This window comes from Telmatherina bonti, assembly GCF_933228915.1.
Source record: "Telmatherina bonti genome assembly, chromosome: 22".
Lineage (NCBI taxonomy): Eukaryota > Metazoa > Chordata > Actinopteri > Atheriniformes > Telmatherinidae > Telmatherina > Telmatherina bonti.
In genome coordinates, this window is record NC_136631.1 from 14,753,312 (window position 1) to 14,776,828 (window position 23,517).

Genomic DNA, 23,517 nt, shown 5'->3' on the forward strand with positions numbered 1-23,517 from the left:
CTGCATGATTGCGTGGCATGTCAGGAAAGATCCACAAATGGGCACATGAACGAGGACAAGGACGTGCATTGAGTCGACACCCCCGCCCTGCAGCCGCCTCCAAAGCAACATGTATAACTACAGCATCATGTTAAGTTTAAATTGCTTTGAATCGCCACACTCCACTACACTTGTGCACATTTTGCACAACCTGGCATTGTCTCTGTGTGTGTAGTTTGGACTGATTAACTTGTTTCCATTGCCTGCTTGGCTGGGGGCTGATATTTAGTCAGGGTCAGTGTGTGCAGTTTCAATAAAGGCCACCTGTGTGTTTTGGCTTCCTTAAACGATGAACCCTGTGTCACTATTGGCTGTAGAATAGCTGTATCTGTGTGGCACTGCAAATCTGGCCAATCAGTTCTCACCTAATGTCACCCGACATTACAGATGACCCGCTTTTTAGCCGCTGGTTTTTCAACAACATCGCTGGCACTTCTTCTGAGTATGTCCCATGTTCTCAGGCTGGACTGTGGAATTGATTCAGCGCTGCACATGTTGTATTGAGATTTATGTTTGTGTTGCAACAAAGCTGAGATCACCACACTAATGATTCTCAGGGAGCTCAGCTTGACTTTGTTATAAACACGCAATGCAACAACGGCCTTGTTCTCAAAAGTTATGGTTGATAACGGGGAAAAGGGAAGGGATAGTTAAACTGATGTTGAAGAATTCCATCATTAGTTATGTCTGGGACAGTTTTTTATCTCTGGATGTCCTTTTTATGCTTTTAACACCAAAAGAGACACCAGATTGACAGTTCATTGTAAACGATTTAGACAAGCTTTTGGTCAATATTTTACAGACTGTGCATTTCCACATTCAGTCCTCACCTCAATTCAGAGGAGACTGAACATCAAAAAGCATGACTGGAATTTAGACTCTGTGCTGCAAGTTGCTTTAAGGATTACCATTAACAAACACTGCGGAAATCACATGTGAGCATCCCCTCATGTGACTTCCTATTGCTTCTGTGAGCGTTAAAAAGCAGTTGCCTCACCTTTTGATTTCAACCAGCTAAAGTGCATATTGCATTTTCTCTGCTTGGTTTTGCTGCACGCAAAGCGGGATGGCAGGAATAAAGACTGAGGGGAGGTTTGAGGGGGGGTGGAAAAAGGCTGAAAAAATGGCAAGGAGGAAAATAAAAGATCAACAAATCCCCGCTTTGGCTTTCAACTCGGCTGCAGCACCTGCTTTGTGTTAAGAGTGCAGCGCTGGTTGTCGGGAGGCATGGGGTCATTGGCTCAGACGCTTTGAGTCTGCACTCTAAGGTATGGTGTACAGATGCTGCTGTAACCTCTGCTCTCATTTATAGAAACAGCCACCCCCACATCTGCTTCCATCTGTGCAATACATTTATTCACCTAACCAGCACTCCTCTGCGAGTGCGGAGACTTTCTTACATAACCACATTGTCTCACTTTCCTCATGTCGAAGTGTGTTTGGTGAAAAGGCACGGTGCGGTTACTCTGATCTTGCAATGCTGGGGAAACTAAACTACTGTGGTGTGGTGTTATGCTGTAATCTTCCTGTTCCTCTGGTTGCAAAAACACCATAATTAATCTTGAATGCTTCTTTTGGCGTTTCTGTAGTTATTTTTCAGCCTTTTTAAAAAAAAATCCATTTACATATTGCGTGCATGGATTCAGACACATTTTGACACTTGTTGATCATTTTAAAGGATATGATGTAACCAAACTAGTCTTAGTCCAAGGTTGGTAGATTTGTAGCTGAAAGTGAAAGCGATATGCTTAGATGCTTTTAGGAAAGACAGGCCAGAGCATTGATTCACTCCACCTGCCACCACTGCAGTGAGCCCAGATCCTGCCAAAGCGTCCGACCCATACTGTTTTCTTTTTACTCTGCCCTCCAAGAGTCCAGAGTCTTTTCAAGACTTGATAGATCCCTGTGAAATTCCTCCCCACTGACTCACTTTCATTGTCTGTTAAATAGCATTTCCACCCCAAAGACCTAACCCTCAGCCCTCCGCGTGTTTCTCTGCAGCATTTGGAGTAGATAAACATATGCCTTACTGATAAAACATGATCAGATGTGAATGAATTTCTATTGATTTCATCATAGACTCATTTATAAATCAAACCTGTTAAACTTTGCCTTTCTCACATGGAATCGAGTTTAACGTTGACAGAGTTCATATTTTCTATCTTGTTCACTTTAGTTTCTCCCAAGTGTGTCCACAACGGAAAAGAGTTCTCCGAGGGAGAGGTGTACCGCATGGACCCCTGCTGGCTGTGTCAGTGCCGAGGAGGAATCTCTTTCTGCTCCAAGGCGGAGTGTGCTGAGCTGGACTGTGAAAACTTCTACGTTCCTGAGGGCGAGTGCTGCCCTGTCTGCATAGGTACACACACGCTTACATTGTCGTATCGTTATTTTGTTTGTGGCGTCACGTTCCTGGACATCACGCTGCTCAAATGGAAAAGTAAAAAGCTGACTTGGCAAACTCTGTACTTCCTGGCACATGCCAAGTGATGGCTTAATCATATCGCCAGCTTCCATAGTTGTTAACATACATGGGGAATAATAGGAGCCAGTCAGGGACTCATTTGCACTGGGGAGAGTTGGAGTTTGTAGAGCTTTGAGCTGTAAGATCTGAATCCTGGCTTAATGGGGAGGGAGGCACTTGCAAAAACACATGTGCTCAAAGCCAGGTAGGGAGCGTCGATATGTGTTTTTGGCATTGTTAAACACAAAGGGCTTGCACAAAGCGCATATGGCAACCACATCACGGACTGCCAGAAGCTTGTAGATGGAGATGGTAGTCGGCTTTGGCCTCCAGCTGCTCGGCTACAGCTAATCGGATGCATGAGAGCAGGAAGAGGACAAAGAGTGGCTAGTGTTGGAGGTACACCTCGTCGTCTGCCCTTTTCTGGATGTGCATGCTTTCATTATGAGCTTATGATGCAAGCTGCTCTTTCCTTCTGCAAGGCTCGATTCAGAACGATAGAATTAACGCTTAATCTGGATGAAGAGATCACTTGATTGCAGTTTTACCTCAAGTCATACAGAAGCATTATTTCTACTGTTTGTGAAAGAGGTTACTGGGAAACGTAACCCCCACAGAGAAATACTCGTTAGTTTCCCTCACCTCAACAGTTTTCTCCCAGTTTATGGTTTTTGTTCTGCATCCCACAACTTTGATATTGCAGTTTATATTTTATTAGTCTTAACAGTGCTGTTTAGTGAATGGGCAATAAACCTGCACAGCATTCAACATCAAAATGGTTTTCTCATCGGTTGGTCAGTGGAGCATTTTGCAGCTGCAGAACCAGGTATTTCACTCAGTAATTTGTAAAAACTCACGATGGAGAGAAAAAGAAACAAATACAAGTAATATTGAATGTGTGTTGACATTAATGTTTGCCAAATTAATCTGGAAAGGTTTGTTTTGTCCTGAAAAATAGATCATTGCAACTGTAATTGAAAACAAGTTGTAAAAAAAACAAGTTTTCGTACAAGCCTCATGGAAGTTTAACGCTAGTTTTCTTAATATTAAACATACAAATCTTTTCATTTTTATAACAGTAGCAGTACAGCATGGACTAAGTGTGCACTGTAGGTAAGAAAATGGACTTTACTCATATTAATATCACCCAGAGGGATGAAACAGACCAGTGGTTTGCCAGTATGAGAGAATAATACACAACAATACACACATTTCTCTCCTCTCAACCTTCATAAGCCATACTATGTCTGTAAACATACAGACACATGACTTTTTTTCAGGCTACCTTCTACCTTCACTGAAAAACAAAATAAAACATTTAAACTGCAAATGAAAACAAGATTTTGGCACCAGCTTTTACCTCCAGGTGAGCAGAATAGCTCCTCAGATTGGCTTTTAAACTGTCTCAAACTTTATGGCTTCTACTAAAGGCTAATGACGGGATTTAAAGATTTTTGAAGTGTTTCCTTCACTCTGCAGAGAGATTTATGGTATAAAGCTCTGGTCTAGTCTTTGACCTGTAGGGTCACAAGTAAAACTCAAACAGATGACTTCAAACTTGTACTAAAAGCACGAGTGGACACTGTAGGGACCAGACATAATGAAAGTAATCCGCCTTTCTGTGTTTTCGATGAGTGAATCTCTCTCAGGACAAAACCACAATACTCCAAACATCATCCTTTTCATTTGAACTAAAATCCATAGATATGCTCCCATTAGGTCAAGGACCTCTCCCACTTCTAGTTGTAAATTAGTAATCTAGATTCATCTGTGTTTTCTCATTAATTCTTGGTCAAAGGCCAGTTTTCATCTCTTGTTTGGCCCCATGTGGAGTATTCCACTTCTCACAGCACTGCCCTCACTCTGCCTCCTCATACTCAGACACAGTAGGATGCAGTATGGAGACACAAAGCTCCAGCCTTAAACAAAACCTAACTTATTTCATGGCTGCTGATAGCTAATAACCCAGGCAGAGATTGTCACCACAAAAATTAAATTGTATGTGTCTTCTCTCTCCCAGATGTGGAGTTGCTGTCAATGGACAGCACTAAGGCCAGCTGCTGGGTGAACAACAAGCTGCGAGCCCATGAGGAGCAATGGAAGGAGGACGACTGCACCTTCTGCCAGTGTGTCGACGGAGACCCGCACTGTACAGCCATGGCGTGCAAACAGAGCTGCCAAAACCCAGTGAAGATCCCAGGAGAGTGCTGTCCCTTCTGTGAAGGTACGTGTGAGCCTTAAGACCAAGTAGCGCTTGCCTTTTAAGATTAATCCATCTAATATGCAACGAAGATCTATATGAGCCGCATATACCACATGTAAAAGCCTCATGTGGTCCTGCAACTTTGCTGCAGAGACCATGTCGGCATGGGCTCATTAAAGGGGAGGCCACGGAGCATTCTTCAAGCTGCAGGGTTCTTTGTGTTCCTTTATTACCCCTTGCCCACCAAAATGAGACCCACCTGTGTGTATGTGGTTACGGCATGCTTTTAAAGCAGGAGGCTGCTTAATTGAAGTAGATTTTTTTTTTTTTTTTTTTTTTAATTAGTTACAGCTCATTGAAAAGCTCCTCCCACAGAACGTGTTTGATGGCGGGGTGCATGTGATGGCGCTTGTCATCTCTAGTATCCTCGTTTACTTCAGATTGACAGTAAAGCTGGCCCAAGTGCAAGAGTCTGATTTAAATGGAGTCGTCCTCACTGATTGTCCTGGAACATATACGTCTGCAACACATATGTGACTCATTAATGGGAGACTCTTCTGTACAATGAGATAGAGATAAAGTCCCTCTCACAGTGTGACCCACCCTGGTGTAATTGCTCGACGTTTATCTTTAATTACTGTTTACAGCAGTGTTAATAGGTAGCTATTACAGTTGGCACAAGATGCGTGGATGAAATGGTACACCTGAGAGGCGATAAGCACACACACACACACACACACACACACACATACACACATATACATGTACTGTATATATTTGCAATTTTCTGTGAGATGACGACCGCCTGTGTTTTTTACAGTTTGAACATTTTTTTTAAAAAAAAAAAAAACTAGTATTATGTATAGTTACTTCAAGGTTAAGAGACATGTCCTGCCTTGCAATCGTGTGCAATTCACACTAAAACCATCATGATTTGTATTTTCAGCCAGCTTTTCAAGTGGTTTGGTTTCAAACACACACCCAAATTGTTTTTTTGTTTTGTTTTTTTAAATAGAGAAAAATGGTAAATTGGGCCTTGTGATGGACTGGCAACTGATTCAGGATGTACCTTGCCTATCGCCTGCTAATTACTAGAGGCTACATCTTCCCTATGAACTTTAACTGGACTATAGAACATGAAGTATGAAAAATGAATGAATGAAAATAATAGATTTCTTTAAACAGGGGGGGTATTCAAAGCAGAATACTTTATCCCTCATAATGGAACGAACTGTTACCGTGAAAGGAATAAAGGAATAAATTTATGGAATGAGCTTCAAAAAGTTAAAGAATTAGGAACAATCAATGTGTTTAAGAAAAGCATAAAAAGAACAATATTAAAGACTTCTGAAGAGTTAGAGGCATAATGTGAATCACTTTGAGTAATTACGATGGTGTTACATTTTGAATATCTGTAAATGCTTTCAAAGCCATTAAAAGAAAGGAATGTAATGGGTATTTAATGCAAACTTTGGAACAATTGGATGTTGTATGTGAATATTGGCAAATGGATGATCATGAAATTAAGGGGCAGAGATATCATAAGATTGCTCTTTCTGCTCCTTTTCATTCAAGCCATATTTAATTGGCAGTCTTATTTTGTATTTATTTTTATGTTGTTTTGAATGAAATAAATAAAAATGAAATGAAAATGAAATTAAATGAAATATGTGATTAAGGTTTTTTTTTCCCCCTCTCCCTTTGCTCTCCAGAACCTTCATATGAAACAGTTAGCCCCCTGCTGTGCCCACCCCTGGAAAACTGCACCCTGTCGGAGAACGACTGCCCCTATGGCTTCCATCAGGACAGGAACGGATGTCTCCTCTGCCAGTGTCTCAACAGTAAGCTTTCTCTCTCACTTTCCTTGACCCTAAGGGGTTAAAGTTTCAGGAAATAATAACTATCAGTGACATGAAAAACTGATACACGTATTTACCTGCTGGCTACTGCTGGTACCGAAAGAATCTGGCAACCTCTTGGGTTTCGACTGCAGCGTTAACATGCCGATATTCATCACCGCTTATTTGTGTCTTTGCAAGTCTCTCCATCGCAGGAATGTTCCTGCAAGCATAGCAAATCGTGCCTTTTGCTTCTTTTGATGGATCGCCGTATCCGTGATCAGATGACCTCTGTCTCAACTCTTTCAGATGACTCCTGTCCTGACCTGGGAAAATACTGTTCTCTGCAATGCCCGATGGGATATGAGAGGGATGATTTTGGCTGTGAGGTGTGTGAGTGCAGTATCCCCACGCCCAAGTGCCGACCTCTGACCTGCACGAAGACCTGCCCTTATGGATACGTGTACGTACACCCACTGACCCCATGGGTTTCTCATCGTCCAATTCCATCTACACCCATTTCTCATCCATGCTTTCTGCCTGTTTGAAAAACATGTGTTTGTCAGAGATGTGACACACAGGCTTGCTTGTATATTCCAGTAAGCTTGTGTCGGCTCTGGAAATCTGAGTAAAAATTGACCATATTATGTATAAAGCTGTGAAATAGTTGTTCTAATCAACGATGGAAAGGGGGATATCTACCATGGTGGGCATTTTCCAGGTCTATAAATATGCGTGCGGGTGTGTGTTTTTCTGTTTGTGTGCGAGTCAAGTTTCTGTGAGGTCCACATTAGCCCCTCAGCCCCCTGCTACTCCTCTCCTTCTAATCCTATTTAACCCAATCAAACATCTGGAAGTGCTTTGTAGCGGGACGTTTAGTCCCCAGGCACCACTCTCATTTCATAAATCATCATCCTGTCTCAAAACAACAATCAAAAACACATCAGGACAAAAGCAGCCAATATGAAATGTATACAGGCAGGATCCTGCTGATAGCTCAACCATGCTCTGCAGAAGCAAGGCTAAAGATGAGTCCTGATATGTCTGCAAAGGAGAGGAGGGAGGATGAAGAGGAGCTTGTGGGTAAAAGAAGAGATGGAAGTCCTGGTTTTATCCTTCATAAGCAGCTGTTTAGGTCTTGCCTCAGAAGTCTGAAAATGGAAGTCACACATGGCTCCTACATATGGCCGTCATAAAGAAACAAAAAGATCAAATGATTTCTGTTTGTACTGGATGCATTGATGACATCCTTAAAGTATTTTAATGCACACATCCAAAGCAGAATGCAAACCTTGTGAAAATGATTATTTATAGACAATGAAGAGCATTTTTAGAGTCACCATTGCAGCTGAGGAGATGTTTTCCATCCTTCATGGCTGAAAAATCTCAACTTTGACTACACAGGTCATGAATGGTATGCCTGTGGCCATCACAGTTGTGCCGCACTGGAAATTATGCAGAGCCAGCAGGATAAAGCCAGGGCCTCCCATGTCTCCCCAAGCTTCTCAATCCCTCTGGAGCCTCAAGCGCTGCTTGGCATTCCTCATACCATCTTTAAACAAAGCCTTGCTCCAAGGTCGGCAGACTCTCTGTGTCTCTGTGTTTGTACAGTGAGGCTCTGGCCAGTGTTGTTTCTATAGCTGTTATTGCTGTTTCAGCATAGAAAGGCTCCTCTGTTTGCTGAGCCTGAAATTGGTGTCCTCGTTATGGGGTGCATCATAGCTTCAAGGGGCTACTCTGTGCAGATGAATATTAATAGGGTAATTATCAAGGCTCAGAGAGCCTCAGCATGAAATGGGAGTCATCACTTAACTGGAGACAGAAGCAGAGAGGAAGGCTTGGTGAGAATAAATGAGACGGGGAGGGATAGAGGAGATATCTGGGTGCAGGTCATTCTTTCATCTGGGTTTTGACAATTTATCAACCTGCAGCTCATCCATGTTTTATTAGGCACATAATTGGATCCAACTGGTCTGTTTCCGGTTTCTGCTCTTCATACTTCTCCTCTTGATAGATACAAGATGAGATTTTTTTGAGTTTGTTTTCTGGTCAGTTAAGTAAAAATGTAAAATGATCAGCTGGACCATCAGAGTCTCTTATCTGCTGCTGTCTTTTTCTTTAATGTCAACATGCTCCTATTATCTACATTAGCTCTTTTCAGGCCACTGCTCACTTGCACTTTTATATGTCCGCCAGAGGCTTTCAGAGCAATAAAGATGGTAGCGGGGTGAATTGAAAGCATCTGAATTGGCTTTAGATTGCATCTTTCAGAGTCTTTAAGGTTGGTATGATGTGCAAACCACAAGCATCTCTCCTGTTTGCCTTTTATTTGCCGTTCTTCAAAGGGAACTAATATGGAAAGGGGAAAGCAGGTCCAGATGTTGATTATTCTTGAGGACACCAGGTTGTTTCCCCACATCTTGGAGAAGTAATTGAATTTGGAGCCACATTAAACCCCCAGCGTTGTTTACTTCCTCACACATTCGTTGCAGAAGATCACTTCAGTTCCCGTGTTTATCCCCTTGCAGGAGGAACAAGCATGGTTGTGAGATGTGTCGTTGTGTCAAGTGTCCCCCTTTCACTTGTGACAAGCACTGCAGCAACGGCTACCGTCAGAACAGGAAAGGCTGCTCCATCTGCATGTGTAAAGGTAAGATGCTCTCTGCATTAAACTCGCTGTGAAAGAAGCATGGATGTATGTGATTAGCGCTGTCTCCAGGTTTTTCATCAATATTGCACAGAAAAAAAACAAACTTAATTGCATAAAGTTCACCATTGCAAAATAAGAACACAGACTGATATAGCTTTGGTTAACCCTCCACATGTTGCACTGACCTGTTAAGAAACAGGGCCCTCTGTGTACCCTTCTAGTTTGGATCTCTTTGTTTCGTAAACTAATCTGTAAGCCCAAAATATGAGGTAACTGTGAGTACTTAAAGTATTTATTGTAAACTGCCAGAGTCACACAAGACATTACATAAAGGTATTTACAGATTTGCAGGATTCTCCATTGCAAATAGAAATGCATAGATGGAAAATAGCTGAGGGTGCCATTTTAATAGCCTACATGTATGATGATAATTAATATGCTACATAAATTATGTAAAAGCAGAAAAATGTATTTCATCCAGTTTTATGGGATCTTTATAAATGACTTCATATGTGTGATTTCTGATAGTCTTGTATTAAAATGGGCCGTTGCAGTGGTTAGATCATGCAAAACATCCTGTTTGTGTTTTTTCTTCCACTTTGTGTAATTCCTTACAACAGGGGTTGTACAGTATCTTTTTTTTTCTTTTTAATTCTGCTTTTAAAAATCCAAACTTGGATTAAATGATTAATTTTGTAAAAAAGCATCACATGGGTCTTTTTAAATGTCAGGGTAGATATTCATGGTGTCTTTAAATGAAATAAGTCGTTTGCAGAGTCGAGTGTTCTCTGAAGGACTCCACCAGAACCATGTTCTGTGAAAATGTCCTCATTAGGTTTCCATTTGAAAGCCACTCGGCTGTTGCAGATGATGAAATCTGGTCTGCTTTTTTTTTTTTTTTAATGATTTAATTAGATTTCCCTTGCAACCACTCTAAAATCTTAAGGCTTGCTATTAAATGTGTGTTCATGGCCTCCAGAGAGCGAGCCTTACTTATTTTACATAAGATCAACACTGATTATGGCTCTGCTGATATTAAATCTTATCACAGAGTGATACAACATTACGCACATCTTGATATGTTGTCGTGCAACATCTTGGTATTCAAAAGGAGCTCCACCAGCATCCTAATGGTAAGCGTATCAGAGTGGAACTGAGAAAGCGGAGCATTGTAGGTAGCACTGCACTTCTGATCCAAATCTGCAGCTTGTGACCTTTTGCTGCTCTGCTGTGAGAGAGTTTTATGTCTGTTTGTTTTGGTTCCTGTTGGTGTTTAGCTTTAGCCACGGGATGTGCGTGCAGCTCCAATTAAATTCCCTCTGAGCTTAAAGCTGCTATGCAGGAGCCATATTTATGTGCAACCACATTTTATGTTTTTTTTTTTTTTTAGCCAATTTAGCTGCATTCTGAATATTCCAGCCTCATGTTTTTTTTCTTGTAAGGGGACAGCAGCCCACCTGGCTCATCTCCCCTCACAAATGGGAACATGCTCTGACCGGCATCACCTGCAAACACACCACTGTTTACCTGATTTTGAGACTTATGAATACGTCTCTCTGTAGACTCCAAAAATATTTGCCCACAGAAAAACGTTTTTAGAAGCATGGTTTCATTTAACTCTTGTACTGAATGTGTAGTTGTTTAAAGATTTGAACATCTGCTGAGGCTGCACAGTTAACTGGGTTCTGCTTTGTGCCAGATCCGTTTAAGCTTAGTGTGTTGTGCCATGACAACTTTGCAATTTCGGCTCCTAATAAGGTCTGCGGGTGAAAGCAAGTTGTCCTTTATGTTTTGGAAGGCTCCTAACTAAGTGAAATGACCCAGAAGTATCTTAAGTGGCAGTCATGATGAGAGCTGGTCAAATTCTCTAAATGCAAAGTTTCACTGCTTCCTTTTTTCTTTTTTTTTTTGTTTCAACCACAAGACTGCATAGAGTAAACTTTCCTTTATGATATGTAAGGGAGTCATGTGTAATTTATTTTTAAAATGTTTTTCCCTTAGTTGCATTTAGCAACTGAATAGCAATGCGATGTTGTTTTTCTGCTGTCATACTAAGTGAGATTAATGCAGATAAACACTAAATATATATATTTTACTGTAGTGAAATTTTTCCCTTTTTACCCCTAATTATTAGGTAAGAAAGTAATATAACCCACTAAGATCTAATGCAATGTCTTTAAAACGGTAGGTTAGTTTCATTTCAGTTTGTAATTTGTTGCAAATTTATTCATCTTTATTTGTGGCTGCATTTTAACCAGTAACCAGTAAAGGAAAACCAAATAACTGGTGAATGTCTCAGGATTATGAAAAGGCTTTCACTTAACGCATTATTGACAGTGTACCAATGTCTTAATGAAAGTTTCATGTTAAATTTTTTTTACTTTGTTTGACGCAGGCCGCCCTTCTACTTTTTAAAACTTTACGCAGCTTTCCTTTGCTATTCTACTAATGTTTCCACTTTTGTTTCTTCTTCTAGAAAGTGACCATGTCTCAAGCACCACTGTTCCAGCTCCAACCCCCAGCTACTGCCTCACCTCCAATGGACAGCGTTATGAGGAAGATGATAGCTGGCACGATGGCTGTCGCGACTGCTACTGCCACTCCGGGCGGGAGATGTGTGTGCTCATATCCTGCCCCGTGCCCAGCTGCTCTCATCCTGTTGTCAAGGCTGACCAGTGTTGTCCCACCTGTGAGGGTATGTCTCTGTGTTTCAATCCTTTTTACTCATACATTCTTTAATTCAGTTCCAAAGACCCTGAACATAAGGCTGCAAAAAAGTTCTGAGCATTGCAACAATGTCAGACTGAAGTATGCAAACATTGTGACAGGTATTAACCCTTTATTACTAGTTCATTAACCCATACAACTACACTGAATTCTCCACAACGTGCAGTCATCACACATCAGGCTACTTCGTTGAGATCAACCTTCAGCATGATATTTAAAGACCGTTAGAACTGACCACTAACTTCTGTATAGCTTTTATTTTAAAAAGTATATCTAATTACAGTCTTGTTATATCCTCCAGTATTCAAACGCTCTTTTCTATGGTTAAACAATGTATATTTCCAAGTATTTCAATGAAAGCTTGATTAAGTCTCAAACCAGGAAAGTTGCTGTTGTATGGCAACATGCGAACCATGCAGCCCAGGAAGAACTCAGATACACCTTTACAGGAGGCGTATTGTACACTTTGAAGTAGTTCAAAAGACTTTCATAAACCTGCATCCACCGTATAGAAAATAGATGGATGAAATAAAGACTTCCTGTGAGGGACCAAGCTGGCGAAGGAAAAGGAACACAGGTGGCTTCGAAGGAAAAGGGTTTTATTTGCCCAAACAATATAAATGAATTAGGCCTTTAAAAGAGGTCAACTAAGCAAAACCTAAATCAAAGTCTGAAAATAACTAAACTAACAGATTAGGGAACATGATCGACATAACACAAAAACATACTGACCTGACAAACAACAAACAAGGGAGAACTTAAATACTGGCTGATCAGACCAGTTACAAAACATATGGGGGTAACACATTAAACATGCTAACAAACTTGACAAAGAAACAGAACCTAACTGTTATCTTAATTATTCTTAACAAAACTACTAACAAAAGGTAAACCCAAACTACTCAAAAATGGGAAAGAAAATGAACAAACATTTGAAGAAACTAAACTAAACTTTTAATCTCCCCCTCTGAAGATGAGGTCTTCCCAAAGGCCCATGGCACTTCCTGCTCACTGGCTTCCCACCTGTGCACACTACTGCCCCCCAATGCCCAAGCTAATCCCTTCAGCACCAGTAAAAAGAAACAAGATTAACCAAAACGCGAACAGTTGAAAATACAGTGGCTCCTTAATGTGCGCGCTAACAAAAAGAAACCAAAGCATTTAAACTAAGTTTAAATATAAAGAAAACTGACAATGTGGTGCTTTTACCGCCTTTATATGTGTGGCCATTAATCTGGCCATCACACTTCCCAATGAAACAGTGACTTAAAGGGTTGCTATTATGGCATTTTGAGTTTTCTGAGCTTTCTACAGTGTTACAGTGTTGAATCCTCATCAGACATGTGAGCGGCACCGTTTTTTTATCACCTAAACGCATGTTTGAGTTTCAGTTTGAGTTCCAGCACGCTCTCCGTTTGGTTTCCATGGCGACAAAAACATTTTAGAGAGTTTTTTCTACTTGGAAATCCTTGTGACGTCCCGGGGGATAAGGTTCGGTGATTGATTACCTTCTACTGGTTAACAAGGGCATGTACAAATACATCAGGCGGGTGGAAAACATCGGATAAAGTTATTTCCAACGATGGCTGGTGAGTTTACCAAAGAGAGACATCCTGCTGCATTCGTTGCTGTGGGTTGCTGTTTTCCACTTCGTTTTCAGGCTCTGATTCAGGTTCCAACATGTAGGGCTGTATGCTATGTGTTGACATTTTATTTTGTTTTTTTATTGAGTTCATATTAGCCTAATCCTTCTGTTTATGAGATGTTACAATGACGGCGAAAGCAGTTGCGGTGCGCGCTCCCGATGTAGTGCAGTGGCGGGAGGCGGGGCTTAATGCGGAAGAGTCTCAATCCACTCGTTTTGCCCGCAGGCTGATCTGACAGCCTACGGAGAGGGTCGGTCTGAAGTAAATAAAGCGATTTGTGACAATAACTCCATCAATCCCAGCCCTTCTGGTCTCAGAAATAAAAATAAATTAGCCTGAAATACACATAATTGTTCCACTTTAAAAAGCTTTAAAAAGTGAGCCATCCAGCTGTAAAGAACTTTTGGGAAAACTCAAATTAGAGTGTCTATCATAACTGAAATACTAAGTAAGTTGAGGCAGCTCATTAAAATAAGTTGCCTCGAACTATTTCAGAGATATTTTTTAATGTGAGTTGTTCAGTTCAAAGACACGAGTAAATCTGAATATCTATCCTAACTTTGTTAAATCTAAGATTCTACTTTGGGTTAACCTCTTTACTTCGGTTCACATAGTAAACAGAGTCAAACGGCTTTGCAGAGGCATCAGCTATTGTAAGTTCCCTCAACTTCTTTTTTTTTTTTTTTCGTGTACACACACACACACACACACACACACACGCGCACACACACACACACACACGCTTACAACAGTACTTACAACAGTACAGTCTGTCATTTCATACAGCTGAAAGTTTTTAGATCATTGCTGTGACTTGATGACTTCTTAAACTTGCAAAATCACAAATTCCATCTATTTCTGTAAACTGGATGATGAACTGATCGAAATAAAAACCCACATTGGTTTTTTTTTTTTTTTTTTATCTTCAACTCATGGGATGTTTACGGAGGAGGGACTCGGTCGGCTGTTCAAATATTTAGGAGTGGAAGGATGTCTACAACTTTCAGAAGCTATGCATACTTTGCAGTCAAGGGACAACTGGCTAACTCTTTACAGATGTTTGCTACTCTGCTGGACAGTATATATGTTTACAACTAAATTGATGTTGTGGGCCCTCTCCTAAATATCCCTGTCCTAGTGACCTACGACTTCTGGCTCTTCTGTGTAAATTTAATGTCAGAGGACAAATGCGACCGTTTCTCTTCTTCACCACTTTTCTGCTGCAGATGAATCAGGCAGCGGTCAGCCAGAGGGGATGGACATGGTGGTGTGCAGAGCACCAGGAGGGGAGTTTTACGTGGAGGGGGAAACTTGGAACTTGGACGAGTGCACACGCTGCACCTGCAGGAAGGGACGTGTGCTGTGCGACACTGAAGTGTGTCCCCCTGCTCTCTGCCAGACACCAGTCAGGAACAAGGACACCTGTTGTCATGTGTGCAAAGGTAAACAAAAAAAAAAAAAACAAAAGGAAGTGCACTTCCAAAAAAGAAAAACAAGGCTGATTAAATTCAGAAGGGCTTGTCAGACGTTGGTGTAGTAAGCGGAGAAGTAAATGTGCTATCAGCATGTGGTTTTGGAAGGTCTTGCAAGTTGTTTTGTTGGGCAGTTTTAATGTTAGGCACAGAGGCTCATAAAGAAACCAGCCAAGACCGGTTGGGTTTACATAAAGATCCTCCAGGCAGGCAGCAGCACACATGGACCGCTTCCACCCAGCAGCCCACACCAGAGGCTCATCAAAGTCTCTCGATTGTTTGGAGGAAAAGAATGTAACTAATCTTCCTGAATTTGTCCCGTCTCTCCAGTGATGAGAACACACGCTGACACACACGTATAGACAAATTTAAAACCACATGCAGCCTTTATTTACAGCTCAGCCCAAACCCTTTAGTGTCTCTTACACATTTATAAACTTATAAACAATGCATCCCAATCACTCTAAAAGCTTGAGGCCCACAAATCAGCGATGCATGACTGCGCATGAGAGCTTCTCTTAGAGAATGCTGGCCCACCTTATCGCTGCATCTCCCCTCACAGAAAAGAGACTGTCAAAGGCCAGGCTTTGATATTTGTATGGGCCTGGTCACCAGGAATGTGGGAATAATACACATCTCACTGACAGGCTCAGTGATGTATGTGTACAGTAGAGCGGTTCAGTGTGTACACGCTAATGAAGCTCTCCTCCGGTCATAAAAAAGGCCACAGGCCAGACCTGTGGGGTGTAATGAAAGAAACACAGATGAAGTCTCAGACTGAACTACCATCTTGGCTTTGTGTTGAACAGACACTAAAGTATGTTTTCTTGGAAGCAGCCTTTAAAGTGGAATAAGCCTTGCGGATCGAGACGTTGTGTAGCAGCGTGAAATGCAGAGGCAGTTTTCACACACACACTTCTACAACTCTGACAAAAGGTTCATTTTAGTGAGATAAGAGGATCCAATGTGATTCGTGCCCATTATTTCATCACTAATCCTGTTCTCACCTGTTTCGACGCACAGAGCCGCTGAGCCCCTTACTGCCGGTGAACAACAGCCAACAAGAGTACTGCATAACCAGCGAAGGAGACGTGCTGCTAGCTGGGGACTCCTGGAGGGCCAACGCATGCACCAGTTGCACCTGCAACAACGGCACCATTCAGTGTTTCTCCCAGCATTGTCCGACCGCCAACTGCAGGGTGCCTGTTTTACGCAAGGGCCAGTGCTGCCCACACTGTCTCGGTGAGTTTTTAGGTGTGCCTCTGTAAAGAGAGGGCCTACTTTGTACGGACATTATCACTAACTAAGAATGGAAAAGTTACCATTTCCTAGTTACTGTGTAAAATTAAGATTGATGAAAGTTAGGATTCATAATGCAACGTGTTTTAAATAGGAAAAAAAAAAAAAAAAAAAAAGAGACAGGAGTGTGTAAATTCAGTGTGGGCATGTTTGTTCATTAGACCTAGCCACTCTGGCGCTGTATAGACATGGAATGCAATCACTCCATGTGACACAGTCACAGACCCCCACCCCTCAGAGCGAAAGCATTCCTCGAGCATCCGCGCATTCACACGTTTTTCCTGTCCCCGACTGATTCGGCCTGCAGCGCTCCCGCCTGCACCAGCACAGGAAGGCAAAGTTCCATGTCAGCTTTTCCTATAGAGGAAAACCTCAGCACAGGCCTCCATTGTTTTCCCTCCTGATATGTCGCCGTTTCGCCAGGCTTTTTGTTTTTGTTATGTGCCTGCTGGAAAACACAGCCTTCCACGTAATGCTTTTACAAAGCCGTCCAGTGGAAGTTTAAGAAGACAGATCGTATAAACACAGGTTATCAGTTGCGACACCAGGGAGCGTAAACACTCACTCACTGTTAGAAATAATTTCTGCCTGTCAAGTTACTGCATGACACATGCTGGCATGTTGTTTCTGTATGAACAGAGGTGACGACGTCGGCACCAGTGATGGTGTCCACCACCGGCCACAAAGCAGGAGTCACGACCGATGCGGAGATTCCATCATGGATCACCACCGTCACTACGCCACCCATATTCGAAACAGGTTAAAGCTTCACCTCTTCAACTTTATTGTCCCCATTCTGTTAGTTATTTGGCATCTTTAACACACTCTCTACCAATTCCTGATTGTTTATGCAAATTGATGATGTCGGATGGCTTGATAAATGCTTTTATAAACGGACACAGGCTTAATATGATCCCTCTTGAGACACCTAGCTGTAATTTGTCAGTATAAATATATGTTAATCAAAGAAATAAGCTGTTTTCTGTAAATGTTCAAAATCATTGTTGTCTGTATCCCGCAGATGAGCCAGGTTTGGGTGAGATTTACCCAAGCCAAACAGAGATGGCTTTTGTTTACCAATCAGCAGCCTGGATCCTGGCTAGCCTCCTCTTGGCTATCATCTTCTTCCTCATAGTGGCGTTACTCATCAACAAGAAAAAGAAGTGGGTGCAGATGTCCTGCTACAGTGCACCAAAGAAGGTAAAATAAGCTAAATATAGTTTCCCTTCGCCCTGTTTTGTTTTTTTTGTTTTTTTCCCAGATGGATATAGGTCATGCAAATAATTTCAATCATAACCTTTAAATGAGACTGCAAGAAAAAAAAAATCATGATAGATCAAGTTAGTTATCACAGACCAGCAGCATAACAAATCATGGCCTCCCTTTGCTCTTTTCCCTTCACCCCTCCGCAGACCGTGATCCTGAAGAAGCATGTAAACAAGAACTCGGTGGTGTACATGGAGCCCTCCAAGGAGAACAAATTTCAGAACATAAAGAATGACTGCGGGATCATCCACTTCTCTCCAGAAATGAGCTCTCCCTGCACAGATAAGATGACCATCCCCAGGGCCAAGCTCAGCATGGGAAACGACTGGACAACACGCTAAATTCATAAAACGACAAAAGAAAAAAAAAAAACTGCAGATCAAAGCTGTCCGCCACCTCTCGCCCTCTCCAGCTGTGGCCCCTGTGGTGTGTGTAGTCATACATACACTCTGTGTGCTGCCTTCTTGCCATCCTTTTCTTTATGTAATAGTTAAACAGAGGATTTTCGACGGGAGACAATACAAGTGACCACTTATACTTTCATTTCTTGTTCATATTCTTCTGTGTTTGGATGTTTCGGAGTGGAGTGACATGCTGGGAGGTGAACGGACCAGTGGACATTTAAAGGACACTCTGCACTGTGCTTAAAAACAGTAAATGTATCAGCCAGAGAGACTCCTTTATCAGACTGTTGACTGTGAACACTGTAATATTACAGCTTCTTATTGCCTCCTTTGAAACTGGAACTTTGGGGCAATAAGAGGGGCATAAAAAAAAAAAGGCTTTAGGACAGGGTTTTGGGCTGTAAAGAGGACATTTTGGATGTTTCCCTGTTAAATACAGCAGTGCTTCATGGATGCAAACATTATCAGTTTAGGGGGGGGGGGCAAAGGAAGTGTCAAACTAGGCAACAGCAGGCAGAAAATAACAAGCTGGCTGGCTTTACCAAGACCCTCAGATGCTTTAGAATGTGTGGTTTCCTTCTTAGTTTTTGTATATTTCAGTATTTGTTGTAGATGTGTTGTCATTGGTCACTTTTTCTTTTCATTGTGGTCATCTCTGTAGTGAGAAATTGAAAGACTTTGAAACGCCCATCCGAACATTCCCCCCAGTGTCGTATTGAAATGACACACTTTCCAAATGATATCATTGCACGTTCCTTAAAATGACCCGAGTCATTCCATTCAGAAAAAAAAAAAGCCTCAACCACAGTTGTATAAAAAAGTAAACATGTAAATTTTCTTTCTAAACTCGACTGTCCACTCACCCTCATGCAATATGGGGATTCTTTCAAAAAGGAATCAGACTGTTGTAAGACACCCCAGAGATGTTGAAACTGAAGTGGAGTCATGCTCCTATAGGTAGTCAGGAAGAGAAGAAAAAGGCGCCAGGTGCTTCATCTGGATTTACGAGGAATGTCTTTGATACCACGCCTCGCTTCATTCCCAGCAGTGTGTGTGCAGGGAGCTACTGTTCACACATGATGCTTTGGAATGATTCTTTGTAAAGCCTTAATTCCTAAGCCTTAATGAATTTTCTTGGTGGATATCTTGTTTTTGTTTATAACAGTTAGCCCATACTGAGAAAACCTAACTTACATGTCCACAAACAAGAATTAATACAGGTGCAAGTGTCATTGGACTTTTCTTCAGAGCTTGTGTATCAAGGGGGGGGGGGGGAAAAAAGCATCCTGCTGGATTTTTGGATGGATGAAAGCCCTAATCGTGGATCTGATTGGCATATTGACTACGAAGAGATGTTGAAGCGCTCAAGTGGACACGCTGTTGTGGTTAGAAGCTCCTTTACCAGACCAAGCAGAACAACTAGACAGAATCTGAAATGCAACACAGCACACAACTCAACACAAAATCTCCCAGCCTTGATTTTGGATCCGAGTGCAATCGCCAAAATTTCAATACAAAGACCATTTTGATGCCAAAATTGGTTGGAAGCTAATTTATAATGAAGTGTTTTCAGTAAATATGTATCTGTTTAATCATGTGCTTTAAAATGAAGAGGCAACTGTAAGAGCTTACCTTTGTTCTTCTTTGTGTAAAAACAAAAAAAAAGTAGTTTAAATGAATAGGACAGAAGATTACCTTATTTATTTTTACATAGCTTTATTTATTAATACTATAGTTTTTTTTTTTGTTTTTTTTTGGGGGGGGGAATGAACTTTTAGTAGCCAAAGCTGCTGGACCTTGTAGACCATTTATCATTTCTATCGGCTATATTCTGTTCAACCTTATTTATTTCACTGTTGCAAATCTTGTAAATATGTTTCCTAGATTATAAACTGTAACATTTACACTCATTTTGAAAAATAAATGTGTGAATCAAATTGGCTTACGCTGATATTCAAATTTCAGCTTTCCAAAGAGTAGCGATTTGATCAAAGATGGCTTGGGTTAGTGGTTTTGCTTTCCTTTCTTGCCCATGCACATCTGGTCCTGGACTCCAAATGGGAATTTGTCTTCTGTGAGTCCATTTTTTTTTTTTTATATCTGATCATTTGTCTTGCTTTCCAGTTGCTCTTTGCTTAGTAGCAGATGCAGATGTGGGCAGCAAAGGCACTTTTCAGGGGGAAAGAGTGAAGGGGGCTGAGATTTAAGTAGTACTGGAAAAAGCCAGAGGACCCTTCTCATCTATCCAACTGGCTAATAAAATGCCGGAAGTCACAAAAAGGTACAGACTGGACTTGGAAACCTGAATAATCCTGTCCTGTTGTCTTGACTTGTCCTGGAAAAGCTTACTCATAAACTTCAAGGCGAGGAAGCTTCTCCAAAAGAATCATAAAGCAAACACTGAGGTCAGTTTCCCAGGTCTTTAATATACTAAAACATAAAGCTTTCAAAAGTTGTGCTGCCCAGGAAAATGGATTGATATCTTCATATGACCAAGAATTGTTCTATAGATGGCTTTTCCCCCCCAAAAAATTGTAAGCATTTTCAGTCTCCAATGCTGCTTTTTGGAGAGGAGTTTCTGATTGTCATGTCATTTTCTTAACCGCTTAATATTAATGGAGGCACCACTGCAGCTTTTGTGGTAAATTGATTTCAATCCAAGTATTTGTGTATTTTATTATGTTTAACATACAGAGAGACACAAAGGAAGATGCAGCATTTGGGAAAAAAGTTATTTATTCTTTCATCCACTTTTAGCACTTATTAGAAATATACACATTATCTTCTGTAAAAAGCCCTTTCTTGATCAAATCACTTCCTTCTATTAAGGCAAAGTCCTGTGAACCTCTTGTGTAAACCAGAAAAGACCAAAAGGTTTATCACTAATAAGCTGATTCGCCATTCAACACAGTAAAACATTGTTTCCTCGTGGTTCATTTTCTTGGAGAAGTTATGAATGAGTCAGATCTTCAGCTAGATTATGCAGGTTCAAGGAGAAAACAATTCAGAAAGTTGACTGAATCTTAAGTGACGTGGAATCGTTTGGTTCTCACATAAGGATCTTGTAGTAGTCATCCTTATAGCTGTACAACACCACCACCGCCACCCTGAAAGAGAATAACATGTCTTTGTTCAATGCAACAAAAAAAGATAAATTTTATTTATTTATATATATATATATATATATATATATATATATATATATATATATATATATATCAAATGTAGGTCAATGGAATTCAATGCAACTTTATCACAATAATGCTTCATGAGGTGAGAGAACCCCACCGTGAGTCACTGTCCACAGAGTTGGAGCCTTGTTACTCATCAGCATAACTTAAATAGACTGCTAAATCATTGGCATCAAGCAGGGAGACATATCAGAGATTGCAGAAACCAGTAAAGTTGGGTTAAGCACTGGTAAACGCATTATTAGAAACTTGAAGGATGGAGGGGAACTTCGAGGAAGAAATGTCAGAAAAAAATCCTGATTGATTGTAATCAGTGATCACTTAAATATTTGGTGAAATAAAATCCAAGCGAAAAAACAACAGTAGAACTCAGGGCTAAGTTTAATAGTGTCAGTAAGAGCATTTTTACACGCACAATGGAACAGAAGTCGAGGGACTGGGACTGAACAGCTGTGTAGCTATAAGAACAACACTGATCAGTAAGAATAACTGGAGAAAAATACTTCCAGGCATAAAGACTGGAAGGTCATGTTGTATGATGGGTCCAGATTTACCCTGTTCCAGAGTGATGAGGCAATGCAGCCATTATAGATAATGCCTACTGTACAAGTCTGAGGGGGGAAGTCTATGATCTGGGGTTACTGCAGTTTAAGTCTAGATTTAGGAACATTATGTACACAAAGAATGCAGTTTGCTGACTAACTGAATATACAAGATGGCAGGATTCATTGGGCTCAAACTGTGAAAGAGTGGTTCACTGGTTCATTTTTCACACATGGATCGGCCACCAGACCTTGGGGGGGGTGCTGTAGAAGGCTTTGACTCTGCCATCATCAGTACAAGATCTTGGTGAAAAATTGGTGCAACAGTGGATGAAAATAAATCGTTTTACATTGCAGATGAGCATCAACACAAAGCCACATGCCATCATCCAACCGTAAGTCCGCCCAAGGAATATTCATGTGTTATCTAGTCTTTTGGTGGTGACTTGATTTTGTTTTCCCCAGGCAGTGTACTTCCTGGTAACTCTGTTTATTAATTGATAAGTCTTAATCATTTCCGATATAACCACACTAATAACATGGAATACCGAAGTCGGTCATCAATAGCTTTGACTTATCATCAAATACCTGCTAAACTAATCCCTACTGGCCCCAGCTCTAACCTGGGTTTGGCGCTATGGCAGTGTAAAGAACAATCCTGACAACATATCACAAGATTAGCATAATCGCATGGATGTTCTCTTGCAGACATAATCCAGTCCAAGGTACTACATTGTTTAAGGACAGTTTCACAGCTGCTGGCGTGTCTGTGGACAGGTTGAAATGGTTCTGCAGACAGGTTTACTGGTTCTTTTCTGCAGCAGTCTGGGCTCAAAGGAGAGATTAGTGGGTGCAAAGCCCCTCTGATAAGTTTTCGTTTATGGTCCTGCTGCAGCATGGTGGCGGCTGCAAGAACCTCACATGTAAACAACTAAACATAAAAACACAGGCTGAATGGATCCATTGTTGCTTCTTTTGACACTCATTTATCAGTCAAGTCTTTTATCCCCCGAATGGCAACTGAAAAGCAAAGCCGGGACAGGAAATTCAAACCAACTGCTCTGGAGATGCCTCAATTCTTGTTAAATTCTCCTTCACTAAGGAGAGAATCTGCTAGATCCATCACAGGGTTGCTCTCGATGGACAGCCAACACTCTTAAAAGCTCAAACACGGAGATATTAGCCAACGTTAGTCATCATTCGCACTGCTGCTGCGAGCCAGACACCAGAGGACCAAACAAAGCAAACCCTTCCCCAGATTTCACCGCAGGAAAAAGGATCAGCTGAGGGTTTAATGTTCTTCAAGGCAATGTTTATCTGTCTAACAGCTCTCTTTGAAGGTCTGACTGTCACTGTTACACCTGGAGTGTGTGGGCTAAGCTGGAGTTTGGGAGTGGCAGCAACTAACAAACGGAAGCCTGCCTTGTTTCTTAAACATCGTCTTTGGCATATTTAACTGTCTGCTTCAGGCTTTATTTGAGGGGGGGAAAAAAAACAAGTTAGAAGTGGGCGGAAACCAGTGGGGGTAAAAGACTAAACCCCAACGCTTTTGTCTCATCTTTCCCAAAAAGTGTTTCCATCTGGGTTTTCATAATGTGCATTTTAAGATCCAACAAATTAAGTTGTAGGAGGATTAAATATAAAGCTTAAAAAGGGCTCAGACACACAAACTATTTTACTTAAATGAAGGATCAGCTGCTTCCACATTTACACAAAAACACAATACATAACAGCTCACTTTAAAGAGCAATCAATGTGGCCGACTGTCAAAAAAGAAAC

The 23,517-nt window shown here is 41.2% G+C and overlaps 2 protein-coding genes across 6 annotated transcripts in view; one reads left to right on the forward strand and one right to left on the reverse strand.

Moving 5' to 3' along the window:
- Positions 1-19,863, forward strand: part of LOC306772364 (cysteine-rich motor neuron 1 protein) — a 33,263-nt gene extending 13,400 nt beyond the window's left edge. For both annotated transcript variants that reach the window (XM_079261807.1, XM_079261808.1), the window contains exons 5-15: positions 2,216-2,395; positions 4,521-4,724; positions 6,416-6,544; positions 6,851-7,004; positions 9,070-9,191; positions 11,668-11,886; positions 14,791-15,006; positions 16,060-16,278; positions 16,975-17,094; positions 17,357-17,535; positions 17,748-19,863. In XM_079261807.1, coding sequence (XP_079117933.1) covers positions 2,216-2,395; positions 4,521-4,724; positions 6,416-6,544; positions 6,851-7,004; positions 9,070-9,191; positions 11,668-11,886; positions 14,791-15,006; positions 16,060-16,278; positions 16,975-17,094; positions 17,357-17,535; positions 17,748-17,942 — 1,937 coding nt within the window. In that variant the 3' untranslated portion in view covers positions 17,943-19,863. The remainder of the gene's footprint in view (positions 1-2,215; positions 2,396-4,520; positions 4,725-6,415; positions 6,545-6,850; positions 7,005-9,069; positions 9,192-11,667; positions 11,887-14,790; positions 15,007-16,059; positions 16,279-16,974; positions 17,095-17,356; positions 17,536-17,747) is intronic.
- A 904-nt stretch (positions 19,864-20,767) lies between these two features.
- Positions 20,768-23,517, reverse strand: part of eif2ak4 (eukaryotic translation initiation factor 2 alpha kinase 4) — a 30,340-nt gene continuing 27,590 nt past the window's right edge. For all 4 annotated transcript variants that reach the window (XM_079261761.1, XM_079261759.1, XM_079261758.1 and 1 more), the window contains one exon: positions 20,768-21,112. In XM_079261761.1, the coding sequence (XP_079117887.1) occupies positions 21,055-21,112 (58 nt within the window). In that variant the 3' untranslated portion in view covers positions 20,768-21,054. The remainder of the gene's footprint in view (positions 21,113-23,517) is intronic.